The sequence below is a fragment of the Leguminivora glycinivorella genome, chromosome Z (assembly GCF_023078275.1).
Source record: "Leguminivora glycinivorella isolate SPB_JAAS2020 chromosome Z, LegGlyc_1.1, whole genome shotgun sequence".
Classification (NCBI taxonomy): Eukaryota; Metazoa; Arthropoda; class Insecta; order Lepidoptera; family Tortricidae; genus Leguminivora; species Leguminivora glycinivorella.
The window spans coordinates 52,244,308-52,265,214 of NC_062998.1; the positions used below are offsets into that span (position 1 = coordinate 52,244,308).

Below are 20,907 nucleotides of genomic sequence, written 5' to 3' on the forward strand. Positions count from 1 at the left end.
TAGTTGAAGGGATGGAGAGTCACATAGGCTACTTTTTGTCTCTTTCTAACGCGAGCGAAGCCGCGCGCAAAAGCTAGTTTTATATGAATTATCCTTGTTGTAAACTCTCTCTTTGAGATAGCCCCATAGCATTAACCATAAAATTAACTATAAGGTATTCTATATTATATGTAAGGATAAATTGGGTTTTAGTTAGAGGAAGCCGGTCAGATTTTGCCTAAACTTTAGTCTAATTGAATATAATTTTGTACAATAATTAATACCAAAGAGGTCAGACGCTTCTCCACACCAACCTAGTCCTCATTTTCCTCTCTGTATATTAAGCCAGATAGCAAAAAAAAATTATACAGTTTAATTTAAATTAACCTTTGAAAAGTTTAATGAAAGTAATTATAAACTAAACAAAAGCAAAAAAACACAGCTATAGTCGATATATTAAAAAATCAGCGGAGCATTTTGGAGTAAAGTGGACGGGTCCGCGCGGACGACAACATCAACTTCATACAGTTACAAATTAGCTGTGCGGATAGCTCCGTAAAATCAAGCTGTGTACAGATTATGTGCGGCAATCACTCGAACAATATAGATCGCGCGGCGGCCGCGGGCAATGTAGACATTGTAAACGGGCACAGATGTCATAACTGTCTACTTAGCGTGTCAAATGAACTCAGTAAAATCCACTTAGTTGTCCGTCTTTAATCGCAGCTTGCAGCTTTCGGGCGTCAATTTTTGTAAGTTGAGGTCAACAAAAACATTAAAAATGCCTCGTTATGTGATATTTAATTGCAACAACACAAAAATTATGAACACTCTAGGGCCTGAGACATATTTAAAATCACAGGCAAGTAACAACTTCAGTACAAAATCTGACACGCTCGGCCGCCATACAAATAGACGAACTTGTTTCTTCTAAATCTAGTTCTGTGTTTGCCACGCGTAATTTGTAAGTACACAGTTTCAGCCTTACGGATAGGCACATTGGGAGGATAATGGGCACCATATTTAAGAACAAGCGGTCCCCCACTATCTTAAATATAATTATAAGTGTTTCAAAGTCAAGGCTACGTCCAGACCAGGGTGCGTAGCCGAATGGCACAAACGCTCACGAAACGCTCACGAAACGAAACGCTAGTAGATATCTATCTCTATCGCTCGTGCGTATTGGCGCGACAGAGCCAGACTAACTGGCGCGGCGTTTCGTTTTCGTTTGGCGTCGGAGAAATGCCATTCGGCTACGCACGCAGACGAGAAAGTTATTTCGCATTTATTTACTTTAAGTTTGAGTGAGGCGGAGCGGAAAGGTTAATTATTAGTATTTTAATTCAATTTGGGTCTTTTTTAAGTTGAGGGTCAAGGTCAATGTAAAAAAGGCGGTTTACAGGTAGGTATTCTAATAGATCAAACCCCCCCTGTGATATCACCACCCCCGTTCCTCCCGTGGATGTTGTAAAATGCTGTGGGATATGGGTTCAATTAGTAGTAGTGTGGGCTATGTCACACCTCGGACACTGGCGATCAAATATATGAAAGAGGCGCGTTCCTAGCACACAGTCTAAGCTCGTGTAGGTGAACGCGTACTGTGCTTGTATGAGTGAAATATGACAGGTCGACTGTTCGCGTTTTTGACAGGCGGTAACTGTGAGGTAACCGAGAGGGGGTGGACGGCACTTTCAGCGGGGAGCGGGAGTGGCCATACTGTACGATAGTACTCTTTATTATACTGTGGCTATGTGCTAGCTATCTGTTACTGTAATGTCAGGATTTAGTTTTCTTTTGAATCATTTGAATTGCTATAACTGGCACCGAAACTTGAGTAGGTACTTTCATGTGTGCCTACCAATGAGGATCGAGTATTATAGAGAGTTACTGTCAAAGTAAAATGTGTAATCACAGTGCATAGACTGCCATCTCTCGACACAAGCTTAAAACTTTTGAACCTCAATTTTGACAATTTGGCCCATATTGTTAGCTTGATATGTGTTAAAATGCCAAATATTAATATCTCTATAGCCGAGCGTCCCCCAAAGGTGTAACGCCATCTAGGCCACCGTACCTTTTTCTCTAGGGTTTTGAGTTTTGAGGTACGATTTTTTCTTACGTCTATACGGAGTTACATATGTTTTTGGTGCCTAACCTTTGTGTATACAGGCAGGCGTGAGTTTATGTATGTACCTACCTACTTTGCAATAGCTACCTGCAACCGAAAAATCAATGCCATTAACGCCATTGTAAGCCTTATTGAAACTCTCTCAGCTCATTATTAGTGTACATTTCAATCGACAACGAAACGTAGCGTAAAAGCTGTGGTAAAAGTTTCGATAAGTTTCAATTTGTATAGAATTTTCAACAGCGCCCCCAGCGGGACAATTTGGAAACACAGCTTATCGAAATTTCATGTAATTGAATGAAAACGAATGAAGTTCAAACGCGTCTAAGAGAATTTTCCTTCCCCTGAAGTGGACGCTTTTGAACTTATTTATTTATCCAACTCTTGGCATTCTTTCTACAAGTTTGTAGCGTTACTTAGCTAATGGATATCTACTTTTTATTTTCTTAATAACTTTAGCTTTTTAAACTTTTTGACGGCAGTTGCGTTTTCTACGTAATTAAATAAATATATTGATTTAGACTAACACGATTTGCACTCATAATTTTAGAACAAAACGGGACTTAATCGCGTAAACACTTACATTTATATTAGGCCCGACGTTTCGAACATCACATTATGTTCGTGGTCACGGGTAGACTGGCGAGGAATTGCATCAACATCTTCTAGTCAAATGTAAGCGTGAAAAAACACCGAGGGACACACCGGCTGATGTCGTGAGTGTTGTGTGTAGGCAAAGTGACAACCCTAGCGCAAAAGTGAATAATCAAGAACAAGTGCGGGTAGTTCGAGAAACTCGCGCGGCTAGATGTTGATGCAATTCCTCGCCAGTCTACCCGTGACCACGAACATAATGTGATGTTCGAAACGTCGGGCCTAATATAAATGTAAGGCCTGATTTAGACGGTGTGCGAACTCGCATGCGATTTTAGTTACATTGCGAGCTATTGAGGGTATATACAATTTTGCACAGCTATCAAATACCGCAATGTAATAAAACTCGTATGCGAGTTCTCGTACCGTCTAAATGGGCCTTAAGTGTTTACGCGATTAAGTCCCGTTTTGTTCTAAAATTATAAATAAATATAATAAACAAATAAATAAATATTGGGGGACACCTTACACAGATCAACCTAGACCCAAACTAAGCAAAGCTTGTATTATGGGTGCTAGGCGACGATATTTTTTTTATACTACGTCGGTGGCAAACAAACTAAGTCATCCTGATAGTTGCTTTTTAACTACACTGAGACTTTAGCGCGTGCCGTGGAGACGGGACCTAGCCGCTGTTAATAATAGAAACAAAGGCTTTTGTTTAACAGATTACGGCAAAAGCCAAAAAACCATCTCCGAAGATTTGTACTAGGTATACAAAGCCTACATAAATTTGCGTTTTTGGGGAATAGACTAATCTTTATGTTGAGTTTTTAAAGATCTACGCACGACCCTGTAAATGACGAATAACGGTACGGGAGTAGGAAAAAGTATTTATAAAATGCCGGACCGCCGCGGAGGGTAACTTAAATTGCTGGCTAACTTCACAATTGGATTTGCCGGGGAGTTGTGATGGACCCCAATGTGGGATGAGTTGACAGCCGTCCTGATTCTAACGAAAAGGTAATCCGTACAATAATGTCATAAATATTGATTTACATCTAAATATATAGAATCAGAATCAAAATCTCTATTTCTGAAAGCATAGGTACATTTTAGGTGGTAACAGTAGATGTTGTTTCTCTATGTTTTACCCGCGAGTGCAGGGTATATGTACATTTTCCCCTCACTATCTCGGAAACACGTGTTTTGTCCTTTAATACCAGCGGGTAAAAACGCATTTTATCCACTAGTGGGTAAAGTAATTTGACCTTTAATAAAGTCAAATTAACTACTTTAAAATTGATAAAAGTAGGTGAATCTAGTAATAAAGATGATTTACCACAAGTTGTATAACTACTGGAAGCAGTTATAAACGTATTTTTTGCGTTGTAGTTTCCTCGCTATAGTGAGGGGAAAAGTTTTGTGTTACACTCGGGTGCAAATGTATTTTACTTCTCGTGTGTTAAAAAACTCGCAAGTTCAGGATTCTATGCTCGAACCACTCGCTTCGCTCGTGGTTCAACTATAGAATCCTTTCACTTGCTCGTTTTCCACACTCGGCGTTAAAATACAACTTTGCCCCCTTGTATAACAAATAACTATTATATAAACATAAGATTTTAGGTTTACACTTATAATACTTAACTATTTAATACTAGTTTTAAAACATAATACTAATAAAAAAAAAACCTTTACAATAAAAAACCTTAACAAACTACCTAAATTAGTCAAACAACCCACCCCGCATCGTTCCCGACGCAAAAGTGCCCATCACACTTGCCGCGTTTCCACGCTGAACCGCGATGGACAACCTCTGCGCCAAGAACGACCCGGAGCGGGGGTTGAGACCCCTCTCCTGCAGACGACGCCCCAGCTCCCAGAGGAAGGTTTTTGCCTCCGCACACCAGCACCCACTAGTCTCCACGGCCACCGGAACAAATAAATAATTTGATAAGGCCGAGTACTTGTCCCTTTTTAGGTCCGCCGCCTGCTCAGCAGCTCCTCCTGCCGTCCGCACGGTGCGAGCGAGGTGCGAGGCGGCAAACGTGCTAACGCAGGTGGCGTCCCATAAAAGGCACTTACCCCTCTCCCATGGCACCAGAGTCAACCCATCCGGCCTCTTACCGTCCGACCGGCTAAGTCCAGGTGGCTCCAGCACACACGGAACGTTGGCCGACACCAGTGCTCTACGAATGATATCGTTCAAGGCGTGGTGCCGTGGGAACCTCCCTGCGCACCTGCGACAACTTAAAGCATGGTGCCCGTTGCTCTCCACCATCGAGCCGCAAATGCATTGATGTGGTTGACAAACATCGCAGCCGAGACGAAGAGCAACGGCCACCCGCAACGAGTCATTATCGAGGAGGGTGCCAAAGTTCGGGGAGGGAAGGGCGTGTAACCAGGCCCCAGATTCCGGTGCCGAAGCCGCCACCAGTCTAGCCCTATCCGCACCAGAAGCGTTGTTCAAGAGACTGGCAAAAAGACGTTTAATGCCTACCTCGTCCCACAAACGCTGCAGAAACGGCTTTTCAGGCACCTGCGCACCCGGGTTGAGAGCCTCCCAGACCGACAAGGCATTGGAAGCGAAAGGTATTATGACCTGGTCACGATTCAAAGATAAAATCCTAGTGACAAGGTCCACCACTCCCGCCGCCGACGCCAGGAAGGCCGGAAGACACACATCACGTACGCGCCGTATTCCAATTCCACCGCTACGTACTGGTAACGAAGCCAAATCCCACTGTTCTGGACCCAAACACACATTCAAAATACCTTCCGTTAACTCTTTCACCACAAAGTCAAAAGAATCCATGTGGCCGGGGTGCATCCAGACTGGGGAAGTGCGCAAAAAGTACGTCACCTTCGGCACGGCGAAACAGGATCTCAGCAAAGTAAGTGCGACGTGACCCGAGAGCTTTTTAACTTCTCACCAGCAGACCTCAGAAGCTGCTCTCTTACTTCGAAGGCTTCAGGTATGGCTGCGGGAAAAATCGGAGAGCCCAAAAGATAAAAATTCCCTGAAGTTAACTCTGTGAGACCAGGGAGCAAGGTTTCAAACTTGGCGAAGGAAAGCTGTGAGTTAGCGCCACACGGAAAAACTCACATTTATTCGAGTTAACCTCCAGCCCTAACTCCCGAAAAAGTGGAAGGAGCACAAGCAGATCCCTCTCAACCTCCTCTGGGCTACCTCCCAGTGTGCCGTCGTCGAGGTACCAGACATTCAAAGGAGATCGAGAACCAGAGACTGCCTTTTGAATAGCCAGACTAAAGATCAGGGGACCAAGCGGGTCACCCTGTTGAGCCCCTACCTGGGAAGGAATGGGCGAACCGTTATAAAAAAGCTTGGATATAAACAGGTATATAAAAAGAAGAAACTGACTGACTGACATATCAACGCACAGCCGAAACCGCTGGTCCTAGAGATTCAAAATTTGGCATCTAGATTTCTTATAAGGTGTACAGGAGCACTAAGGAAGGATTTTTCAAAATTCACACCTCCTAAGGGGGTGAAATGGAGGTCCAGAGTTCAACATTTGTATAAGATTACTTTTAGTAGGTTTACAGATATAGTGCATAATGGTTTTCCATCGTATTTTTAACCCCCGACGCAAAAATGAAGGGGTGTTATAAGTTTGACGCGTCTGTCTGTATGTCTGTTTGTCTCTCTGTGTGTGTCTGTCTGTGGCATCGTAGCTCCCGAACGGATGAACCGATATAGATTTAGTTTTTTTTGTTTGAAAACTGAGTTAGTCGGGATTGTTGTTAGTCATGTTTTATGAAAATTGGTCTACTAAGTATGTCGGGGTTTTCTCAAATTTTTAGAGTGTGTTGTCAGTTGTGTGTTAGCCCTGAGTTAGTCAGTTTTCAAACAAAAAAACTAAATCTAAATCGGTTCATCCGTTCGGGAGTTACGATGCCACAGACAGACACACACTTAGACAGACAAACAGACAGACAGACACGTCAAACTTATACTTAACTTGAGAATATTAATTTGCGCTTAATTACTTACTTAATAAAAATAATGTTTTATAGAGAAATCAGAATCAGAGAATCACACAATAATTTTAGTCAATTTATTTTCGCCGCACCAACTGATAATGCCGCACAAAGTGCGGTAATGTAATAGAAAGCTAATAAAAAAACGGTTCAATAATATCCAGAAGGATATTATTGAACCGTTTTTTTATTAGCTTTCTAGCTATTATACAGAAGGATATTATTGAACCGTTTATTTATTAGCTTTCTATTACATTGCCGCACCAACTGATAATGCCGCACAAAGTATCCAAAGGATATTATTGAACCGGGTTTTTATTAGCTTTCTATTACATTACCGCACTTTGTGCGGCATTATCAGTTGGTGCGGCGAAAATAAATTGACTAAAATTATTGTGTGAAGCGGACCAGGAAGACGCTCATAAGAATATGAGCGTCTTCCTGGTCCGCTTTCCTGCTCAGTCTTCTCCACTTTGCACGGTCTTCGACATCCTTATGAGCAAGTATGTTGAAACTATAATAATATAGTTGAAACTATAAACTGAGGTTCGAATCAGGCAGAGAGTCGGTACTCGAAATCGTAATGTGATTACTATCGGAAATGCTGTTTCAGATTGGATAGAAGAGGAAGACATTATTAAATATGTAAGTTGTTTAAGGTTTCCCTTGTCAGCTATGTGGCAAAGTGTGTCGCTTTCGCATAAGTCTGTTTAGCCACCAAACGCAATGTCTCTCGGACTTTGCCCCATATACCTCTGCCACACTATGCTCCTCGCGCTGCCCCTCGTGCTGCCGCGATGTTGCCCTCTCCGGCCACACACTGCCCTACTCGCGCGATTATCACACTAGGTTGTTGCCGGCCCTTTGACTCGCGCCAAAAAACCGACAAAATGGGGAGCGGTGGGCATAACGAGCGGCATGACGAGTAGCGCAGCCAGACTATGCCTCTGCCTACTCCCTTCGCTACTTCCCACGCTGCTCGTCGAGTGTGTGGCAGAGTAACTAGTAGTAGTAGTAGTATTTATAGTATACCTTGGTCTCCAGCTTGTGGTCCCGGAAGGTGAGAGTGAACGGGCGGCAGTGCTCGGCGCGCAGTCTGTCGATGGAGCGCGCATCAATCGCCTTCATTAGGTAATCGTTCACTTCATCTTCTGGCTTCTTAAACTCGCTGCCTTGCTCGACCCTGCGAGATATGGTTTTATTATTTACATAGAATAGATGTTTTGGTAAAACTGTTGCTGTCGTTTTAATTATATTTATTTAATAAGGGAGCTTAGCGTCTAACTACAGCCTGGCAAAAAAGAGGAGAATCGATTTTTCAAATCAATATGTGTACCAGCCCCTATAGCACAACTTGCCTTGTCGCGCGCGAGTCCATACATCAAGCGCGACTTCAAGTATGGACTCGCGCGCGTCAAGGCAAGTTGTGCTAAAGGGTCAGAAGAAAGGATAACACTATAATGTTGGCACTTTTTACAAGATTTTATTCAACTTACCTTGTTAGTATGTTAGTGGGCGTCAAAACGTAAAAGCTAAATTTCACCCACTTCCCAGTTTCCGATTGAGCTGAAATTTTGCACACATGTGTAAATCACGTGACAGTGCAATATTAAAGTATCATGGTGCTGATCTGATGATGGAGCAGAAAGGTGGTCATAGGAACTCTGTCATGAAACGTCGTATCCGCATCGAGTAAGGGGTTCTTAGAAACGTGTCGGAGAGCAGTAGATGACTGTTGAAAGAAAGGTAGGTACAATCGGCGATAAAAGCTTGTACTGAAAATATTTCGTTTGCAAAAAACGAATTAATTTCTACTCTTTTTAGTCAGGTTGTAAGATAAACCCAACCGCCAGATTTTGCTATTTTAGCATTGGCTTAAATTTGAGAAATTTAGGCCTTGGAAAAAATGATTTATTTGTACGAAAAAAGATTCTAGACGATCTAATACTCCAACCAAAGGATTTCGTATCAACCCTAATAAAAACATCATATTTCACCCAAAATAAACAGTAGAATTTCAAAAGGGTCCAAATAATATTATGCCGCATTAATGTATTTAAGTGACCGCTCCGTTGATTATTCACTCAAAACTCACTTCAGTACTACGCTATGAGGCTTCAATTCGTTTAAATTTGAGATAAGGGTCTTTTACGGCTCAGCCACGACATTGGTCTAAGCGCGACAGCGGTGAGCGGCGGCCATACATTGGAGCGAGACACAGCGATGGGACTTTTCGTTTGCACGTATGGCTGCCGCTCACCGCTGTCGCGCTTAGACTTTTATGTCGTGGCTGGGACGTTAGGCTGGTTTTAGTGTCCCGCGAACCAATCGCGCGGAGCGATCCGCACTACCAATTTGTATAAATTGAGCTGAGCCAGACCGGTCGTCGATCCGTATAGATCCGATATGTCGATCCTTACATTTCCAGCTGTAGTTCAAATAGTTTAAATAGTGAAGTCGTGACTAACGTTACATTTACGTGGATTCACCCTGAAGTTTTGTCGTCTGCACGGACCCAGCCGCTACTCTAAGGCGCGCCGAACTTAATATCAAATTATTTTATTAAAGATTTTCTGTTTTTTTTAGTAGTAACACTACTAAATATCCATACTAATCCATACTAATATTATAAATGGGAAAGTGTGTGTGACTGTTTGTTTGTCCGTCTTTCACGTCAAAACGGAGCGACAAATTGATGTTATTTTTTAAGTGGAGATAGTTGAAGGGATGGAGAGTGACATCTTAGGCAATTTTTTGTCTCTTTATAACTCGATCGAAGCCGCGGGCAAAAGCTAGTAAATTATAAACTGAAATAGATACCATACACTAAAGAAAAAGCGATCAAGCCCACTGGCGGCGAAGCCGGGAAATATCAGAAAATATTTAATAAAATAATTTGATTTGTTAACTACGTCGATAGATGGCAGCACCATCTCTCTCGCTACATCGTAATCCTGCAAAAGGATTCATATAGGAGGTGCAAGGATACATTGCTCGCCCTTACTTATAGAGTTGGTCTTGACCAACTCTATAAGTAATGCTAGGCTAGGCGCCTCTTGAGGCGCCTAGCCTTCAGAGATAACATACACTAGAGAAATTTCGACGGGTACCTCGGCGGTCGGGGTGGTGTTTAGCACGTCAGCCGCGATAGCTGGAGTCCCGGGTACGTTTCTCGGCTTCGCCACCAGTGGGCTTGATCACTTTTTCTTTAATGTATGGTATCTATTTCAGTTTTTAATATATTATTAATCGGCGCGGTCGGCCCGTGTGACATTAGAACCAGCCTTACGGCCCAGCCACGACATTGGTCTAAGCGCGACAGCGGTGAGCGGTAGCCATACGTGCGAATGAAAAGTCCCATCGCTGTGTCTCGCTCCAATGTATGGCTGCCGCTCACCGCTGTCGCGCTTAGACTAATGTCGTGGCAGAGCCGTTACAGTGTTGTAATGTTAAATGCGGGAATAATTTTCAGTTTAAGATTTAAAGCGAATCTAATACGGGCAGATAATAGCCGCAGGCACCGGCCGCTTTGAGATTCAGAGAAAACACACTAGGGTAACCCGCGATCGTTTGATCGCGGTAACTTTGCCTTCTAACGCAACATTACCATAGACTATTACGGAATATATAAATATTTATACCAAGCGCGGATCCAGCTTCGTGCCCAGGGGGGGGGGGTCACGTGGTAAAGGCCCAGGCCCCAGGGGGGGAGGGGTCACGTGGTCTATTTGTATGGCTAACCTAGGCTCCAGGGGGGGGTCATGACTCCCATGACCCCCCCCTGGATCCGCGCATGATTTATACTATATAGGGTGATATCAAATTAGGGTGGTAAGATATGTTATTGATGGCGTTTCTATTGTAGGTACACCAAATGTAACAAAGTTACATTTTTGTGTTTGTTATTAGGTATTTTTTTTTTCCATAACATGACATGTATTAAGCATTGTTTTAAAACATATTACATCAGTTTTTCTAGCCAATCATGCTTTTCCGATGGGGTACAATAACACAGAGATATTTGATCGAACGCAAGGCAAAGTTACCTCAAAGGCAATGTTACTAAGTTGAACGGTAACTATAAAAGTAAGCTCACATCCAAAAAGACTAATCCGCAATACAAGTTAACGCTATTAAGTCCTTATCAAACTAAGTGTGGTTTCGAACGAAATTCCCTTGAGTCTTTTGATATGGACAAACAAAGCTTATGATAAATCTGGTCCGAAATTACTGATGCTATAGTTAAATGAGGTCACGGAATTAATTACAGAATACTATTTACATATGATAATGAATTTCAGAAATATCTTTATTATAATTCTTCAAAATAGTACATTACGATACAAGTGCGTAAAAAAGGAAGTTCGAAACGAGTGGCGATAAATTAAAACACGACCGAAGGGAGTGTTTTAAATCGACACGTTTTCGCACGTGTATCGTACGACGTTTTTCAGTACAGATGAGCCTCCGAAGTTTCGACCTGGCATATAATGAACCACTTCTCGCACTAGTGCGTATAAAAAACACCATCTGTACTGAAAAATAAGTTTTCACGTAAAAAAACACCATCTGTACTGAAAAATAAGTTTTCAGTACAGATAGTTTTTTTTACGCACTAGTGCGAGAAGTGGTTCATTATATGTCAGGTCGAAACTTCGGAGTACTGAAAAACGTCGTTCATCTATACTGAAAAACGTCGTGTTTTAATTTATCGATACACGTGCGAAATAGTTTCGCCATGTCTGTCTGTCCGTCCGTCCGTCCGTCCGTCCGTCCGTCCGTCCGTCCGCGGATTCGTAACTCACTAGTGTCGATTTAAACAAAGTGAAAAAATAAAAAATGGAAAAAATGTTTTATTAGGGTACACTCCATTCCAACCCCAACGTTCAGTCGTGTTTTAATTTATCGCGCACTCGTTTCGAACTTCCACTTTTTCAGTAGTTTTTGAGAAAAATACGGAAAACTACGGAACCCTACACTGAGCGTGGCCCGACACGCTCTTGACCGGTTTTTCGCCATTGTAGCGAAATGTAATGTTCTAAAATTAATTTGATTTGAATACTTTTAAAAGTATTAGTTCTAGTAGTTAATTAATTTTAGAACATTACATTTCGCGCTGCTTGAACAATATGCCAGGAGTCAGGACCATACTCTTAGTTATTACGGTCACATTTCACTGAATAATTATGACGGGCAAAGTTGAAGGCACGAGACCTCAGACACCTCCCCCTATTCGAGATGGTGTGGTCAAATTACTTGCACCCATGCGATTCAAACTGCACAAAACTGAGGCCATGCGCTTGGCGAAGAACAGACGCCTATGGAGGGACCTAGTCATCAACAGAATGACATGGGGTTTCCTCTATTTAGCATAACTTTAATTGTCCGAAACGATTTTCGCATAACACACTTCGCATAATCGATTTTCGCCGTATGTTAATTTGGCAGAAAACATATTTGTCATAATCGAAAATAATACGAATATTACTTTGTCCGGAAATAAGTTCACATAATTCTGTTTACGCCGATTGTTTTTATGAATAAAATTAATTCGCATAATTGTATTTGGCATATTTCTTAAAATCAGAATATCCGCCCATACTAAATGCTGTTAAGAGAGTCGGTAAGTAAGTAAGTAAGTTTTCCCCTCACTAGCTCGGAAACACGTGTTTTGTCCTTTAATACCAGCGGGTAAAAACGCATTTTATCCACTAGTGGGTAAAGCAATTTAACCTTGAATAAAGTCAAATTAACTGCTTTAAAATTGATAAAAGTAGGTGAATCTAGTAATAAAGATGATTTACCACCTGTGGAACTACTGGAAGCAGCGATAAACGCATTTTTTGCGTTGTAGTTTCCTCGCTATAGTGAGGAAAAGTTTTGTGTTACACTCGGGTGCAAATGTATTTTACTTCTCGTGTGTTAAAAAACTCGCAAGTTCAGGATTCTATTCTCGAACCACTCGCTTCGCTCGTGGTTCAACTATAGAATCCTTTCACTTGCTCGTTTTTCAATTCCACACTCGGCGTTAAAATACAACTTTGCCCCCTTGTATAACAAATAACTATTATTTGCAAAGAATAAGTAGGTACATACATTAGCGTCTTAGGTGGTAGGTGACATTTGGATACAGGTTTGGTTAGGTTAGAACTGCGACCTCAACAAATAAAATATTTTGTCAAGAATTTCGGTGAGGTTAGGTTAGAACTGCAACATTAATATAGTAGTATTACCTATGATAAAAATTCTGCGTAGTGAATTTCCAAGAAACCATGTTATGCAGAAATAATTTATGCATAAAAACCATTCGGCGAATAACCTTTATGAATGAAATATATTCGGACAAACAAAAATATGCCTAGACAAATTATGCGTAACTATACTATGCCATAACAGATTATGCGAAAGGTGAATTATGCCAATATATATTATGCCAAAAAGATTTATTGATTGTAAAATAATGCCAAAACAAGGAGAACCAATGACATGATGTTACGATCCTCAGCATTGAGGAAACGATTGAAGAAGAAGAAGTACATTTGAATTATCCTTACTTGGCGGAATTCTTGCCGTGCTGCGATCCGTGGCCCATCACCCTCATTTCCTTGGACACGTTGCCGTTCAAAGAGAATGTGTTCTGGGGTTTCTTGTCCTGCGAATAAAATTATTAATTTATTAAGATTTTGTGAACTGCTTTTAAAGGAAGGAAGTCAGATGATGTACTTTTGCACAGACACCTAATCCTCATGTAAGGTACAGCGGGGTAAATCTCGACTGGGGGACAAATGTAACTGGTCCATTATCTTCATGTTTTACAATGTTTGCATCATTAAATAGAGTGTCCACCGGTTATATATAGTAGGCGTGTTCAGTGGATACATGTAGAACTCAACATCATAGTGTAGTAATGGAAAAATGGATCAGTTACAATTGCCCCCCAGTCTTACTTAAATACTAAGCTGGCGCGATAACCCAAAATGAGTTTTGACCTCCAACACAAGAGCACGCCATTTTGCTCGGTCTTGAGCGGTATCAATAAAGAATACTATCGTAAAGTATGGCCACTCCCGCTCCCCGCTGAAAGTGCCGTCTACCCCACTCGGTTACCTCACAGTTACCGCCTGTCAAAAACAAGACCAGTCGACCTGTCATATCTCACTCATACAAGCATGGTACGCGTTCACCTACACGAACTTAGACTGTGTGTAAGAAACGCGCCTCTTTCATATATTTGATCACCAGTGTCCGAGGTGTGGGCTGCTGGCAGATCTGAGATCAGTTTGATGGTAACATAATAATTTTTGGATAGGCACCAAATACATAAAGCAGCAGATAATATGCCTGAGATATCTTTTGAGGTTGTTTGTCTTACATACATGAACTTACTCGTACACCGGTATCCTAAAAATGTTAATCACTAACGGCCCGGCCACGACATTGGTCTAAGCGCGACAGCGGTGAGCGGCAGCCATACGTGCGAATGAAAAGTCCCATCGCTGTGTCTCGCTCCAATGTATGGCCGCCGCTCATCGCTGTCGCGCTTAGACCAATGTCGTGGCCGGGCCGTAAGGGGTTACAAGAAAACGATATTGTGATATTCCATCGCCCACGCCATAGATCATCTTTATTATCATAATTAAGGTGACTTACCACTCGGCTGGTGTCATCCGGCACAATGAGGTACGTCTCGATGTTGTGGTCCTTGAGGTATGCGTTTCTCTGGTCTCCGTGGCCTGGTTCCACCTTATAGTCGGTGCCGAGGCACTGAAGGGTCTCCTTGGTGATGTGGACTCGTCTGCAAGAATTGTAATAATCAGATAATAGTGATAATTATCAAATATTTAAAATTATGGGGTTGGCTGTATCAAGGACGTATGGCTAAGGGATAAAAGGTCGAAGTTTATACGGGAATTATTGCTCAAAAACAGAATATCAGTGCAGGTGTTTAATGGGCATACGATGATTGAATTACGAGTAGGCCTGAAGTCCGGGAGTTCCAAATGTTCGGGAGATTGGACGTGAAACAATAGCAGGTGCTTTTGATTACACTTCATTGAAAAACCCGCAGGCTCTGTAGACTCTTAGTTTAAGGCCTGAGCACGCTTATATTGGGCGTGCACCCCGCGTGGCGTACGGCGTGCATGTCGAACGATTGAAGCTCATAGCGTGGACCCACGCTTGCCCGCCCCACTCCAATCCCAGCGTCCACTCAGGCCTTTTAAGTTCAGGATATTAGTTCATAGACACAGGGAAAAGAGCGACATAGAAATACTGGAGGTGCGCTATAACCTAACCCACAGATCACGGCTTTCTAAAAATCTCTTTAAAGCGTAGAGTGCCGTCGGTGTCAAGAGCGCACTTGGCGCGTTCAGATTTCGCAACAATGAGAGGGGTAGGCCCAGTATAAATAAATGTCTACTATACCCAGCAACGCCGCCGCTCTCCATGTAGTTGGCGAGTGTGACGTCATTGGACCAGACATCAAACTGCCACTTGCGGAGGCCGAGTACGACGCAGTGAACGCGCCCGGTGTGGATGCCCACGCGCATGTTCACATTCACCGCCATCACTTCTCGCACCAACCTGGGAAAGAATGAGACTTTTAAATATTGCACGTAACCTGTTAGCTTCCACAAAATTATGATAGGTTCACTTGCGAATATAATGTCATAATCTGTCGTGACCACAGATGTCATATCGTGACCTAAAGCAGACGCAGTGTCATACTGACTCTTGCTAGGAGCCATACGTTATATAAATAGACTAGCTTTTACCCGCGGCTTCGCCCGCGTAAAAAAAGTATTCATTAAGATTTTCATTTGGATCCGTAGGGACCGTAGGTTTCTCTGTAGGTATATTTATCTGCTGATTATTTCGATTGCACATAATACTTTTGCTTGCAATGATTGTAGAAATATTACACATCGACCACAGCGTAGGTAATTCTATATACGCTGGGGAAACCTTTATAAACATCCCACATAGCCCGTATTTCGACACTATGATCGGTGGGTAAAAAGTACTTTTTTCTATTATCCCTTACAATTTTTTACATTTTGCTTATACTTATCGCAAACGTAATCTTCAAGCAAGCAAACAACGATCGTCTTAGAGCACATTGATTGTAAGAGACCGCCGACCGATTATCCGTATCCCTCTAACGATACCCATATTATCCGTATCCGTATCCGTATCCGTATCCGTATCGCTATCGCTAACGCTATCGCTAACGCTATCGCTAACGCTATCGCTAACGCTATCGCTAACGCTATCGCTAACGCTATCGCTAACGCTATCGCTAACGCTATCGCTAACGCTATCGCTAACGCTATCGCTATCGCTATCGCTATCGCTATCGCTATCGCTATCGCTATCCCTATCGCTATCCCTATCGCTATCCCTATCGCTTTCCCTATCGCTATCCCTATCGCTATCCCTATCCCTATCCCTTATCAAGATGTTTAATGATATAACACTTTAAGTTCTCGCGCTTTGTACACATATTTAAAGTCACATACAGGTCGAACGCGATTAATTAACATTATTTTTACCTTTTTTTGCCAACGTTTCGGCCAGGTTGCACTGGCCGTGGTCGCGGAAGACTGACGTCCCAGCAAAATGTCACCGGAGATGTAAACAACACAAAACTACCCGATATTAATTTATATAAATGTTCGGGGTAGACAAATAAATATATTCTACCCGCTTTTAGTTAATGTTTATTTCCCACCATGTTTATTTTAAAGGTAAAAATAATGTTAATTAATCGCGTTCGACCTGTATGTGACTTTAAATATATGTTTAATGATTTCTTATCAAGTGCTAAAATATAAAGTTTCATGGTTTTATCATTTAAAATTAAGAAATCCCATACAAACTTTCAACCTCTTTTTCAACCCCTTCATCCCTTTTTTTCGAAATAAAAAGTAGCCTATGTTCTGTCTCAGCGTCTAAAGATTGTCTGTTCCAAATTTCATCAAAATCGGTTGCGTGGTTTAAGCGGGAAAGTGTAACAGACAGACAGACAGACAGACAGACAGACAGACAGACAGAGTTACTTTCGCATTTATAATATTAGTATGGAGTATGGATACCTACGTGTCTTAGTATCTTGACAAATGTAAACACAAGAAAAATGGTTGTCGATAGATTTTTAAGGCTTGTGAGTACCACAGCTCCTAACAATCAATGAAATAGCGTCGATCAAGTCCCATCTCGACGCAGCACTTGGTATGGTCGTCGCGCGCCCCCGGCAGCCCCGACACCTGACACTTAGTGACGACATCTGCAGGACCTCATAAGTCATACCTCACTGTTTAGACCAATATTAGCAATTAAAAAGGACTCACGCAATAGCGTCGATCATGTCAAGTCCCATCTCGACGCAGCACTTAGCGTGGTCGTCACGCGCATCCGGTAGCCCATCAGACACGCAATAGTAGCAGCTGCCAAGCAGCTTGATGCGGAGGCTATAGCTAATAACTGTCTCTGTTGCCCTTCCATATTGGCGTGACAGAGCCAGACTGCGTTCCGACCGGTGTCATTTGTCATTCTCATTTCGGCCGGCAAACACTATTAAAAACATCGTTTAAGAACCAACACTTACGCAATTGCGTCGATCATGTCAAGTCCCATCTCGACGCAGCACTTGGCGTGGTCGTCGCGCGGGTCCGGCAGCCCAGACACGCAATAGTAGCAGTCACCAAGCAGCTTGATGCGGAGGCAGTAGCTAACTGTCTCTGTTGCCCTTCCATATTGGCGTGACAGAGCCAGACTGCGTTCCGACCGGTGTCATTTGTCATTCTCATTTCGGCCGGCAAACACTATTAAAAACATCGTTTAAGAACCAACACTTACGCAATAGCGTCGATCATGTCAAGTCCCATCTCGACGCAGCACTTGGCGTGGTCGTCGCGCGCCTCCGGCAGCCCAGACACGCAATAGTAGCAGTCACCAAGCAGCTTGATGCGGAGGCAGTGGTGCTCTGCGGCTAGCCGGTCGAATCTGGGACAAAAATTGAAGTTGAAATCACAGAATATATAATAGTACAAGTACAGAAGGCCCACTGCTTTGATGTTCACGACATGCCGCCTTTTTAAATGCCTACAAAATTCTTACAAAGAAACGAGCCACACGTGCGCGGTGTCCGGCGATAGGGTTGCCTGTGGATTAAAACGAATTAATACTCAGATAAAATGTTTTACTATTATATTCAGGTCTTGGGTACTTTCTAGGTATATATATATATACAACGTGTTTCCGGTATCACTCAAAACCTCAGACACCCCAACTGATTTTTATTTTTTTAAACATATCTAGAATATTCATTTTTTAATTTGATGTTTTTTTTTTAAATTGAATATTTAATTGTCTGTGCAGCTCTACTCGACTTTTAACTCTACACTCAATAAAATAATTGCTAGCTACCATCGTAAACCTTAAAACTGATTAATTGTGTACGTTACTGCAACGACATAAGGTTTACCAATAGACAGCTATGTCACTGTAAAGTTAAACTGTGTCACAGTAAACTTTAAATTGGACAGGTGACGCAGTAAGCAAATTTAAACCTAACATTCAAAATGACAAGGTTGTAATTAGGTAAGAGTTCAATTTGTTATGACTTATGATAAACTTTAAAATTAAAGTGACGCACAACGTCAAACTCGTAGCGGAAAAAATAATCGTCCAAGTAACCAGCCATGCAGTATTAATACCCCTAAATACTGAAAAAGGTATAAAACCTCTAGCAATATGATATGCACAATGTTGTATTACGAATTTGTAGAATGGGCACGTAAATTACAAATTAAAACAAAAAATATTACCCCCATCATGATATAGCTCAATCGATTCTACTCTCGATTCTGAACAAACGGTTTTCAGGTTTTTAGTGTTAAGTGAAACACGGTGTATATAGTATTTATATATTTTTGTTTAAGTTCTAACATCACAAGCCTTATTGAACCCTTCCGGGGGACTTAATCAATAGTAGATCTGTGTAAAAATGTCCTATGGTATTTATTTTATTTATGATATTAATTTAACTAAGTTTTATTAGCCATTCCACATGCGGACAACGTATATGAATCTTAAAATAACTCGCGACGCAAAGTAACAATAGAAAGTGTGAACGTGCGTTCCGTGAGAATGCGCGCCACCCCTGATTAGGCCGCGAATTCGCGGCCGCCAGCATGTACTTGTAGCGCGGCGATAGAATCGTAGAGTGAGCCGCCCCTCTGTTAAAACCAAGAACGATTTAACTGGACTGACAAAGCCCATACAAAAATGCGTACCCCTGAACCCACCACCTGCTCACAATTGGATCCTTATAAAGTATCTTATTAGAGTATCCTATTTCCTTTTTTAACCCCCGACGCAAAAAACCCCGTCGTTATAAGTTTGACGTGTCTCTGTCTGTCTGTGTGTGTGTCTGTCTGTGGCATCGTAGGTCCCGAACGGATGAACCGATTTAGATTTAGTTTTTTTTTGTCTGAAAGCTGAGTTAATCGGGAGTGTTCTTAGCCATGTTTCATGAAAATCGGTCTACTATGTCGCGATCGGGGGTTTTTTCAAAATTTAAATTTTGTGGTTAGGTTATTACAAGAACAAATGCCATATTTATTTATTTTAAAATCATATGTCTTTCACGGCAAAACGGAGCGACGAATTTACGTGATTTTTTAAGTGGAGATAGTTGAAGGGATGACGAGTGACATAGGCTACTTTTTGTCTTTTTCTAACGCGAGCGAAGCCGCAAGCAAAAGCTAGTTTATAATATTAGTATATAAGTATACTAATGAGTTTTTCGGAAAATATGTGCGAAATGTCATTTGATATTTGCCGTCGCTTTTCGGTGAAGGAAAACATTGTGAGGAAACCGGACTAATTCCAATAAGGCCTAGTTACCCTTCGGGTTGGAAGGTCAGATGGCAGTCGCTTTCGTAAAACTAGTGCCCACGCCAAATCTTGGGATTAGTTGTCAAAGCGGACCCGAGGCTCCCATGAGCCGTGAAAAATGCCGGGATAACGCAAGGAGGATGATGAATATAGCTCTAAAATCTGAAGACTGGGCTGTTTTGAAAGCTCACTCACTGTAAAGCGTACGAATTTCGTGCTGACACGAAGTATTACGAAATCAATAGGCTACTTGACCCTTTTTTAAAAGTCTGTCTTATATGATTAAGCTCTGTCTAATTAACCGAAATAAAATATTACCATATTTTATTATGACTTAAAAACAGCAAAAAATAAATTATACTTTTACGTAATCAAGCGAAAACAACACAGTCATGTTAATCTATAGATTATCTGTCATCAGGTCATTCTATTCGAAAACAACATTTTCTGACTTTTTAAGTCTGAAGTAAAGTTCAATATGTCAATGATTGTTTTGACATGCAGTAAGGTTCGAATTCGATGACGTCACTTCATCGCTGACAGCGTTTTCGGTAGCCAAAAGAAATCGAAAATACGTAGTCAAAATAGACTTTTTATGCCCAAAATCTATATATATTGTTTTTTTATGTCAAATACTACATAATACAATAATTTACCGTGCCAAATTCGATATGAGTCTAGTAGCCTACGCGTTATTATCCATTTCCATATTTGTATTTCATACTTATAAATACTTATTTATTCCGATAATGAAAGACAATATAACGATATAATTAATTAGCTAAGGGGCGACGCATGGCACAAATTAATTAATTGGGTTATTAATAGCAACAGTGAGACAATGTCAAAATGATAATAGATAAGTTGTTCATATGTTGTGAATAGGCTACTAGACTCGTATCGAATTTGGCACAATAAATGATTGTCTTCTGTAGTCCTTGCGTTATCTCGGGATTTGCCACGGCTCATTCCAGCCTGAGGTCCGCTTTGACAATGACATCTAATCCCAAGATCTGGCGTAGGCACTAATTTTTACGAAAGCGACTGACATCTGACCTTCCATTTCGAAGGGCGATGATGTTAAAAAATGTCGTTGCAAAGCGTTGTAAGGGTTCCGTACACTATTAAAAAATATTTTTGAAATACTTATAAAAACCTCTTTCATTTGATATGTAACACAAGAAACTTTGACTTAGTTTTCACTTTTACCCCCCAAAAGTGGCTATAATAAATTTTCTTAATTTAAATGACATGTCCGTCTTTGGGTCACAGGTTTACATATGTACATGTGCCAAATTTCAAGT

At 41.5% G+C, this 20,907-nt stretch overlaps 1 protein-coding gene across 1 annotated transcript in view; it reads right to left on the bottom strand.

Annotated features, from left to right (window-relative positions):
• Nucleotides 1-20,907, bottom strand: part of LOC125240517 (adenylate cyclase type 6-like) — a 406,177-nt gene that overhangs the window by 48,407 nt on the left and 336,863 nt on the right. The window contains exons 12-16 of the mRNA XM_048148409.1: nucleotides 17,561-17,707; nucleotides 15,128-15,286; nucleotides 14,354-14,498; nucleotides 13,258-13,355; nucleotides 7,736-7,886 (exon numbers count right to left, since the gene is read on the bottom strand). Of these exons, the coding sequence (XP_048004366.1) occupies nucleotides 7,736-7,886; nucleotides 13,258-13,355; nucleotides 14,354-14,498; nucleotides 15,128-15,286; nucleotides 17,561-17,707 (700 nt within the window). The remainder of the gene's footprint in view (nucleotides 1-7,735; nucleotides 7,887-13,257; nucleotides 13,356-14,353; nucleotides 14,499-15,127; nucleotides 15,287-17,560; nucleotides 17,708-20,907) is intronic.